At 45.1% G+C, this 10,555-nt stretch overlaps 1 protein-coding gene across 3 annotated transcripts in view; it reads right to left on the bottom strand.

Moving 5' to 3' along the window:
* Positions 1-264: 264 nt before the first annotated feature.
* TBC1D30 (TBC1 domain family member 30) overlaps positions 265-10,555 on the bottom strand; it is a 38,900-nt gene continuing 28,609 nt past the window's right edge. For 2 of the 3 annotated variants that reach the window (XM_038756636.1, XM_038756638.1), the window contains 4 exons: positions 10,258-10,370; positions 9,235-9,374; positions 7,242-7,448; positions 265-2,424 (listed from right to left, as the gene is read on the bottom strand). In XM_038756636.1, the coding sequence (XP_038612564.1) occupies positions 1,652-2,424; positions 7,242-7,448; positions 9,235-9,374; positions 10,258-10,370 (1,233 nt within the window). In that variant the 3' untranslated portion in view covers positions 265-1,651. The remainder of the gene's footprint in view (positions 2,425-7,241; positions 7,449-9,234; positions 9,375-10,257; positions 10,371-10,555) is intronic. The other variant, XM_038756637.1, reaches the window with a different exon arrangement.

Genomic DNA, 10,555 nt, shown 5'->3' with positions numbered 1-10,555 from the left:
CACCTACTTTTCCAACACAATTGGTGCAGGCTGGCTGATTTTCTGTTCCTCTTTGAACAGAGATGCATTTTTACAATGGTATTTAAGCACTTACTATGTGCCAGGTATTCTACTAAACACTGGTAAATACAAGTTAATCAGGTTGGGTAGAGTCCCTGTCCCACTGAGGGCTCACAGTCTTCAACCCCATTTTACAGATGAGGTAACTGAGGCGCAGAAAAGTGAAGTGACTTGCCTAAGGTCACACGGCAGGCAAGTGACGGAGCGGGGATTAGAACCCAGGTCCTTGGACTCCAAGGCCCATGCTCTTTCCACTAGGCCATGCTGCTTTCCAAGCTGATTTGAGGCTCTCTGGTCTCAACCCTGTCCCATTTTGAAAAAAGTTTCTCTTCGAATTCTCTGAGTCTCTCTATCCCTAACCCTGGTAGGGAAATAGTCCTTCAAATCTTTGAGATCAATGAGTCTACGTTCCAAGATCTTACCTGCTTCCCACATCAGAGTAAAATGGATCTAAAAGTTATGTTGATTGATATGTATTTATCTTGAGGAATTACTGATTACTCTAGGGGTGGCTTGCCCTCCTGGAAAATGGGAATAAAACCACCTTCTCTCCCACTCAGGAGCAGTGAAGAAGAGTGAGAACACTTGAGAACACTTGGAACACCCTGGTGAAGTTAACTCGTGATAGCCAGCCAGTATTATAATGGCAAAATCAAAAAACCCAAGCACAAACATAGTTTATTTCATCCATGTTTGTAACCACATGATCCCACTTGGTTAATTCAGAATTTAAAAAGCCCTTTGAAAGCAAAGACTGATATTATTAAGGAATTGTTCCTTGGAAAGAAAAGTACTGAGCAGATGTTAAAATTCAATAAACCTAGTGGAAATGATCAAAATGCTATGAGAAAGAGAGTTGTTAGATTCCACCTCAACAGTTCATTAACGCAGCGTACTTCTCCATTCTTTGGCGTTTCAGAAGAGACCAGGCACCTCACCCAATGCCTTTTCCCGACTGAAAGGGGATGTATTTAAGTGACGACCGAAACAGAAACGGGAGGGCTCACGAAAGGTTTCCCCAGCTCTCGGACTGAAGAACGAAAACCACAGTCTTCACAGTAGCAGACGTGGCCATGAGACGATGAAGGAGATGAGTCTTTGCAGATTGAAAATGAATAAATCAGGAAAAACTGATCAAGGGCAATTTTGGTAACGGTTGCAAGCACGCAGGCAGGCAGGGGTGTGTGTGAAAGTGTGTGGATGAGTGTCGGGTGTGTGTGTGTGCGCGCGGGTGTGTGAAAAGAAGTGTCTGAGATGGGATAAGGAACAAGGAGGTGGGGGGATTAATGGTTCACAGTCTAGGCCTTCCTAAACTGCTCAGAATGAAAAGGTACGCACATACTTCACGCTCCCCCCCAGATTTCTTCTCCTCATTGACACTCACAATTTTCCCCCCATTTCCCCTAACTTATGGCCCTCGCGCATCTCTGCTATTCCCCCTCCCGTTCCGGGGGCCAAATTCCTCTCAACTAAATAGTCGCCCCCGTTGCCTCGGTCTCCCGCCTCCGTGGACGGAACATCAAACCCTCCAGGCAGTCCGGCCACTAAGGGCCGCAACACACCCAAGAAATGTCGAGGGGCCGGTGTGGAATCACCGCTTTTTAGTCCCGCCGTTGGCCCTGTTGAAGCTCCTGGTCATCTGGGGGAAGTGAACGGTCGGGGTCCTCTCCGTCGGGCCGTACAGCCCCAGGTTGCGTGCCGCGAGGGATTTTCTCAGCGGTTTGACGCTGGGGAAGGGGCTGAAGATGGGGGTCTTGGGGTGGTTGGGTTGCGGGGACTTGGCAGACAGACAGACGGACAGACCGGGTGACTCGGGGAAGAGCCCGGGGCAGGGCGGGGGATCCCGTGAGTCGGTGTTCTGATTCAGTTCCAGGGCCTTTAGCCTGAGCTGCACAGCCGCCACATTGGCACTGGTTTCTCGGGATCCTGGCTGGGGAGATTCCCTCTCCGAAGCCCCGACAGTCCTATCCCCAGAGCCTCCGTCTCCCTCTCCCGCTGGGATGTCGACTCCGCCAGGAGATTTGGCTGCTGCTCCCATGGATCTCCCGCCTTCGGGAAGGGCGGGTTTCCCACCTTCATTCTGCTCTTCTATGAGCCCCACGGTGTCCCCACAGCCCGGTTGGCCTTTAGCCCGGATGTTCTTTCTGTGAACTCGGATGTGCGCCCGCCACGGTGAGTTGAGCTTCGTTTTAAGATCTTCATAGGGGATGGGAGACATTTTGCCACCGGTGTGGCCTGGGATGTGGATGACGGCATTCTTAGCAGCCCTGTTCGTGGTTTTCATCTTCTTCCCTAAAAGAAGGTGGTTTATGACTGGAGAATGGTTTACCTGAGATGGGAGAAGACTGGTCACTGGCCCTTTATCTGAAAGAAATGCCAAAGTGCACATGAAATATGCCATAGTACCATAAATACCATAATAATAATAATAATGACATTTGTTAAGAGCTATGTGCCAGGCACCGTATTAAGCACTGGGGTGGATACAAGCAAATCACACTGGACACAATCCCTGTCCCACGTGGGGCTCACAGATGAAATCCCCATTGTATAGATGAGGTAACTGAGGCACAGAGAAGTGAAGTGACTTACCCAAGGTCACACAGCAGACAAATGGGATTAGAACCCATGACCTTCTGACTCCCAAGTCCACGCTCTATCCACTATGCCATATCAACGCAGGGTCTCCCTTCCTTTCTCTCTTCCTCCCTTTCCCTCTTCCTCCCTTTCCCTCGTCCTCTTTTTTTTTTACATACAATTCACCATCAAGGGAAATCTATTTTCCCATGTGCTTAGTACAGTGCTCTGCAGCCAATAAGCACTCAGTAAATATCACTGACTTACTGGTTGTTTTCCCCCTGAATGTCGTCAAGATCGCCTGACTTGTTACAGTAGAAGCTGAATTCTAATCCCAGATCGGCCACTTGTCTGCTGGGTAACCTTGGGCATGTCACTTCACTTCTCTGGGCCTCAGTTACCTCATCTGTAAAACGGGGATTCAGACTGTGAGTCCCAGTGGGGGACATGAACTGGGTCCAACCTGATTAGCTTGTATGTACCCCAGGGCTTAGTACAGTGCTTAGCACGTAGCAAATACCACAAAAATAATTATTCTATACATTCTAGAAGCCTTATTTTGTTATTCCTATCAGCTGAATACAGACTAATTCCTAGATCTGGCCTAGTGAAGAAAGCGTGGGCCGAAGAGTTCTAATCCCAGCTCCTCCACGTGCCTGCAGTATGATCTTGGATAAGTCACTTCACTCTTCTGCGCCCTCATCTGTAAAATGGGGATTAAGACTGTGAGTCTCATGTGGGACACGGACTGTGTCCAACCTGATTAGCTTGTTTCCACCCCATGTGCCTCAGTTACCTCATCCATAAAATGCAGATTCAATACCTGGTCTTCCCTCCCACTTAGACTGTGAGCCCCACATGGGACAGGGACTGCGTCCAGCCTGATTATCCAATATTTATTTTAGTGCTTAGTATAATGCTTGGCACGCAGTAAGCACTCAACAGATACCATCATCAATATAATGAAAAGAATAATCTATACGTTGCCGACTTGTACTTCCCAAGCTCTTAGTACAGTGCTCTGCACACAGTAAGTGCTCAATAAATATGATTGAATGAATGAACGAATGAAAAGGCAGTTTTGTGACTTAACTCAAAAGAGAATGAGAATCACTCAGTGAATTGGGGACTAGATTGAATTTGTCTCCTGCTGCTACTCACTTTCTGGACAACTTCCCTCTTGGCTTTAAATGACTCCAGGAGGGAAGGGGAACTACTGGCCGCTTTTTTGGCAGGGGGACAAGGGGTCAGAATGGTGACGAGGAAGGAAGAAAGGGTTTAAGAATGGTTAGTTAAGAACAGATTCATCATTTCTTGAGACTGTAAGACCTTAAGCTCCTTGAGAGTAAGCGCCCTACCAACTGTTATTGCAAGCGCCCGAGCACTTGGTAAAGTGCTCAATAAATGCCAGTCAGTATGTATTGAGTGCTCACCGTGTGCCGAGCCCTGTACTAAGCATGTGGGCGAGTACAATGTAACACTAAACAGATTGCCAAGATTGGTTCAGAGACAGATACAAGTCTTGATGGAACTTTGAATAGAAGTAGATCAAGTCTTTTCTTTTAAATGGTGTTTGTTAAGCGCTTACTATTTGCCCGGCACTGTACTAAAACCACAAGCTTACAGTCTACAGTCAGTCAATTGTATTTACTGAGCACTTACTCTGTGCCAAGCAATGTATTAGGCACTTGGGACAGTACAATAGGGCAAAGTAACAGACACATTCCCTGCCAACGAGGGAATGTTGGTTGGTTCTTGAGCTGCATGTTTAGCCGTGAGTCGCAATTTAAAAGGCACCGAAGTACTTGAAAATGGGTGGCTTTGCTATTTTAAAATACCGCAAGGATCTCCCCACTACAACGTTCTTCTTTTAGCAACTCTAACTGACCTGATTAGCGTGTATTTACCCCAGCGCTTAGTACAGTGCTGGGCAAATAGTAAGTGCTTAACAAATATCGTTAAAAAACAACAACTTGATCTACTTCAATTCAAAGTTCCATCAAGACTGGCATCTGACTCTGAACCAATCTTGGCAATACCTTCAATCTCAGGAGCATCTGTGTACCTGCCCCACTTCTGAGGAGAAAGAAATCCCCAGTGGAATAACCATGGAGACCGTAGAGAAGCAACCAGCTCTGAAACTCCTTAGATGGTTGTTTGTTCTATTGTTTAAAGTCACACACTCATTATTGGCACGTAATCATTTGAGCATGCATAGGTGATCGTGCTTCCATTTGTTCTGATCACCTTTTTGGGCCTGGAGAATTCACTAATATGCTTTACAAGACTTCCTTGGGGAAACTATTCTTTGTTTAAGCTCTCTTTTGCTTGACGCTATTTTCCCGGAACCAATTAAGGAATGTGCTAATCAGAAAGTTCTTGCAGAAAGGAATTAGACCATCTGTGGTGTACGCTTGGTTGACTGTTGAAGGGGAGAGAAAGGAAACCTTATAGACCAGGAAGAGAATGCAAATGGCTTGAGAGAAGTGATGGAAAAGTACTGCAAAAACAGCGTAATCACCATTTACCAAGTCTCTTGGCTATCCCAATCAGGGACAGTTAAACTATTCAGTGCTTCACTGAGGTATAATGTCAGTCTCTCTCTCTTTCTTCATGGCATTTGTTAAGTACTTACTATGTGCCAGGCATCATACTAAACGTTAAGGTAGACACAAGGTTGGACACAGTTCATGTGCCACATGGGGTTCACAGTTCCAAGGACAGTGTTCTATGCGCAGTAAGCACTCAATAAATATGATCGAATGAATAAATTTTACAGATGAGGTAACTGAGGCACAGAGAAGTGAAGTGACTTGCCCAACATCACACAGCAGACAACTGGTGGAGCCGGGACCAGACCCAAGGTCCTTCTGATTCCCAGGCCCGTGCTCTATCCATTAGGCCACACTACGTCTCTTAGTCTATTCAAGATAACTATAGTAATAATAATAATAGCATTTATTAAGCGCTTGCTATGTGCAAAGCACTGTTCTAAGTGCTGGAGAGGTTACAAGGTGATCAGGTTGTCCCACGGGGGCTCACAGTTTTAATACCATTTTCCAGATGAGGAAACTGAGGCACAGAGAAGTTAAGTGACTCGCCCAAAGTCACCCAGCTGACAAGTGGCAGAGCCGGGATTAGAACCCACGACCTCTGACTCCCAAGCCCGGGCTCTTTCCTCCGAACCACGCTGCTTCTCATAACGATATATGGCTGGGCAATGTCCTGATTTTAAGGAGAAGGACTGCTGACTAGGAACCTCAAAGGCCCTTTTTATTTTTAAAAAAAGGTATTTGTTAGCACTTACTAGGTGCCAGGCACTGTACTAAGTACTGGGGCAGACACAAGCTAATCAGACTGGACACAGTCCCTGTCCCACATAGGGTTCAGAGTCTCCATCCCAATTTGACAGATGAGGTAGCTGAGACACAGAGAAGTCAAGTGACTTGTCCAAGGTCACACAGCAGACAAGCGGCAGAGCCGAGATTAAAACCCAGGTCCTCTGAATCCCAGGCCTGTGCTCTTTCCACTCGGCCCCACTGTTTCAAATATGAAGCAGCCTTGAAAATATGGATACTGTTCTTAGTGGTTGGGGCAGTTCAGAACTCTGGACTCCCTTCTAGAGAAGTTTTGGTTTCCAAAGATATTTATCCTTCACTTCCAATAACTGTAGGACATGATCAATAATGGGTCTCTTGAAAACATCCCAAATTTTAACCTGTATGATTTTCATTCAACATGCTCTACTGTCCTCTCCCCAGCAACTAGCACAGTGCCCTGCTCGGAGTAAGCATTCAATACATACCACTGATTGATTGATCGATTGAAAATCAACATGACAAAACACAGATCTGAGAATTAACCTCATCAAATCATAAATTGGCACTGCCCACAGAATTAGAGAAATCAAAGTGTTTGCTGATCCTTGGAGAAGAGAACCTTCCCAGATGCATTTTACCACCACCACTCCTGTTTGAAACCACTGGTGCTTGGAAAGATCAGAACAATGGCTGCCAATGATAGATCGGGGCCACTTTTCATCACATTTGGTTTCTGGAGGACGGGGGAGCAGGTAGGATGGGGTAGCATTTAAGAAGAAGTCAGTCACTAGTTCTCAAGTCCAAGGATGGCACGGATTTGAATTTTGTATTCCCCAGGCATACACCGCAAACGCTATCTTGCGATACCATCCGCTTACTACAGTGCTCTGCACACAGTAAGCGCTCAATAAATACGAACTGAATGTATACCATCGGTCGGCTGATCTCTGGCACCTAAAACAGGCATAAGGTCTTTTTCTCCTCCAGAACCTAAAGCAAAATCATAAAATAAAAGTGATGTCGTGGCCGGAATTTGTTTCTGCGGCACCGGTGCCAATATTAATCAGTGACTGTAAACTCCCCTCTAGACTACAAGCTCGCTGTGGGCAGAGAACATGTCTATCAACTCTGTTGCACTGTACTCTCCCAAGCGCTTAGTACAGTGCTCTGCACATAGTAAGCACTGAATGGATACCGTTGATGGAATTACTTCTTGTTTCCCCAGGGAACTATTTGCTCTCCACCTGAGAGGCGAGCATTCAAGAAAGGATCCCCGTGCATTACCTGCTTTGATGTACACCTCATGAACCTGCTGCTGCTGCTTCTTCTTAATGCGCGAATACTGCCTCTTCAGCGCGTTGATGTCTGTCGTCATGCGTTCCATCATCATACTGTTAAAGACAGCGTGGTATTCCCCGCGACAGGCGTCGATGGCACCCGGGCTCAGTTCTGCGATGTTACTGGATCCCAGACTCTGCTCCCCACTCGGCTCTGGGACGGGACAAGGAGCAGGGAAGGGAGGAGGAAGGAAATGGAAATAATAACCATAATAATAATTAATAACAACAATTGCGGTGTTTGTTAAGTGCTTACAGTGTGCAAGCGCTGGGGTGGCTACGAGCAAATCCGGTTGGACACGGTCTCTGTCCCACGTGGGGCTCACGGTCTCAATCCTCATTTTACAGATGAGGTAACTGAAGCCCAGAGAAGTGAAGTGACTTGCTCAAGGTCACAGAGTAGACAAGTGGCGGATCAGCCCCATTCACCTTTGACCCTCAGAGAAGCTAAACCTTTCAGTCCACGTCTCTCCACTCCTCAGAAACCTCTGGTGGTTGCCGGTCCACTTTCGGAGCCGACAAAGTCCTCACCTTTAAAGTACTCAATCAGCTCTCTCCCTCCTATCTTATCTCACTGATTTCCTACTACTAATAATAGTAATTTTGGTATAAGGTAAGCGCTTACTATGTGCCAGCACTGTACTATATGAGTGTGAGCCCCACGTAGAGCAGGGACTGTGTCCGACCTGATTAACTCGTGCTTTCCCCACAGAAAGCGCTTTACAATCAATCAATCGTATTTATTGAGCGCTAACTGTGTGCAGAGCACCGTACTAAGCGCTTGGGAAGTACAAGTTGGCAACATATAGAGACAGTCCCTACCCAACAGTGGGCTCACAGTCTAAAAGGTGGGCTCACAGTCTAAAATGCATAAAATACAAATGCCATAATAACTATTATTATAGATTCAAGGTAACTGGATTGTACACAACTCTGTCCCACACTGGGCTCACGGTCTTAATCACCATTTTACAGAGGAGGTAACAGAGGCAGAGAGTAGTAGTGTATTGCCCAAACGGACACGTGGCAGAGCCAGGATTAGAACCCAGATCCTTCTAACTGTGATCAATCCACTAGGCCATGTGACTTCCTACTACAACCCAATCTGTACAATCCACTCCTCAATCTCATTTATCTCACCACCGACCCCTCGCTCACTTCTTCCCACTCTCCCATTAATACAGTGCTTTCTGCACACGACAAGCGCTCAGTAGATGCGATTGACTGACTGATTCTTGGCACATGCGTGCTTGAATAGATACCACATTTGTTACTAATAGTGTCACGATAATAATAATAATAATGTTTACTTTCTATCACCAGCACATATTTCCATTATACATTAATCTCATGGGAGTAATGGCTCCAGGAGTTTTAAATCTTGGAACAATCTTTCTTAAGGGAAAAAGCAAAGAGATTAAATTTTCCTTTCAATACTGAACAAAATTGAGCCTCTTCATTCTCAAGAGTACACATTTCTATAGTCAACTGCAAATAAAAATATCTCTAAAAACATAATGAATAATAGGAGGGTCTTTGGTTTATTACAACTTTAAATATAAAATAAGTTATATTAACTATGTAAAATAGACTCTATTCTCCTATGGCAGGGTGGGTACATTTTTTTTTTTTTTACACCCATTGCTAAAGAAACTTGCCTTGGAATCAGTGCTCACAACCACTTTCTTCCACCTCATTACTTTCTTTCCAGAGACATGGGCACTATCAGAAAACAGTATCCCTGTTAGGGAACTAACAGCATTTTATCCAAAACTCATAGGAAAAGCATGCGATATGAAGAACTGTGAGGGCAAATACATGTAAAATGCAAACTTGTGAGCTTTCTCTTGAAAACGTTTTTTTGAATTTTGCACCATTTTAACTTATCAACGGCTAATGGATCACCCAGTGGTTTTCTCCTCATGATTAAAACGGGTTACCTTTAATTGTTTTTTGATACTTCTGTAGTTCTGGAGCCAAAAGTCCACTGAAAGGCCCGAGACATCCCACTGCATTAGCTACAGCATCTTCATCATCTAAATCGTTTTCTTCATCACTGTCTCTGTTCCTACCAAGCCGCCTGGAGAGAGAGAGAGAAATTTTAAGAGGAAAGGGGTTGTTGCTTCCTCAGTAGCATCCATGAAATCCCTTCTCGTTCATATATGACAGACCAACGCTCTCCCCATCTTCAAAGACCTCCTAAAATCACATATCCTCCAAGAGGCCTTCCCCGACTAAATCCTCATTTCCCCTACTCCCTCTCCTTTCTGCTTTGCCTAAGCACTTGGATCTTACACCTTAAAGCACTTGATATTTACTCCTCCTGTAGCCCCACAGCACTTCCGTACACTCTGCCATTCCCCCATCAGTAATTTATTTCATAGTCTGTAGTTCTCTCTATAATCAAGCAATGGCATTTATTGAGTGCTTACTTTGTTCAGAGCACTATCCTAAGCACTTAGGAGAGTACAATCCAACGGAGTTGGTAAAGGGTGTCTACATGTTGGTAGAACATATCAAAGTTTAAAAGAGGAGACAGTTCCTGTGGTCAGGATTGTGCCTACCAACTCTGAGGTACTGTGTTTTCCCGAGTGTTTAGTACAGTGCTTGGCACATGGAAAGTGCCCAATAAATACCATCAAGCGATCAACTGAGTAATAGGTTGATTGTCCCCTTCAAATGCTGATTACAGTAGAGATATAGTTTCTCCACTTTATCACAAAATTGCGACCACACCAAGCCCCCTCGCTTAAATTTAAATGCTCTGCCCATTGTGCAGTGATCCATTTGGAGCCTGAAAATTCCTGTAAATTCCTGTAAATTTATTTTCCATTCAATGGGAGTGCATTACACATTCATGCAGCTCCTGTCCCCCTTGTCGCTGGCATTAGGGGGTGTTGATTCTTCATCAGTAATGACCCAGGAAGACCATTCAATTTTCTGCCCATTATAAAACCACTTACCCTGAGACTGAAGCTGACTTCACTGTGGCTGGGAATGGAGTGATGTTGTAGGTGTATTTCTCCCTTAGTTCTGTCAATTGTGGGAAGGGAAACTGAGCCATTGAATAAACAGTCTAAAACAAACAAAAAAAAAGATGCCTGGTTTTACAATGGTGTCTTCAAAGTCGTCTTTTTCTTTTGGTATTTGTTAAGCTAAGGCTGTGAGCGCCACTTGGGACAGAGAATGTATCCAACTTGATTATCTTTTATGTACCTGAGCCTCTATCTATCTCTACCTCAGTACAGTGCCTGGCACAAA

Source organism: Tachyglossus aculeatus, chromosome 14 (assembly GCF_015852505.1).
Source record: "Tachyglossus aculeatus isolate mTacAcu1 chromosome 14, mTacAcu1.pri, whole genome shotgun sequence".
NCBI classification, from domain to species: Eukaryota; Metazoa; Chordata; class Mammalia; order Monotremata; family Tachyglossidae; genus Tachyglossus; species Tachyglossus aculeatus.
This window is presented reverse-complemented; position numbering and strand designations above follow the sequence as displayed.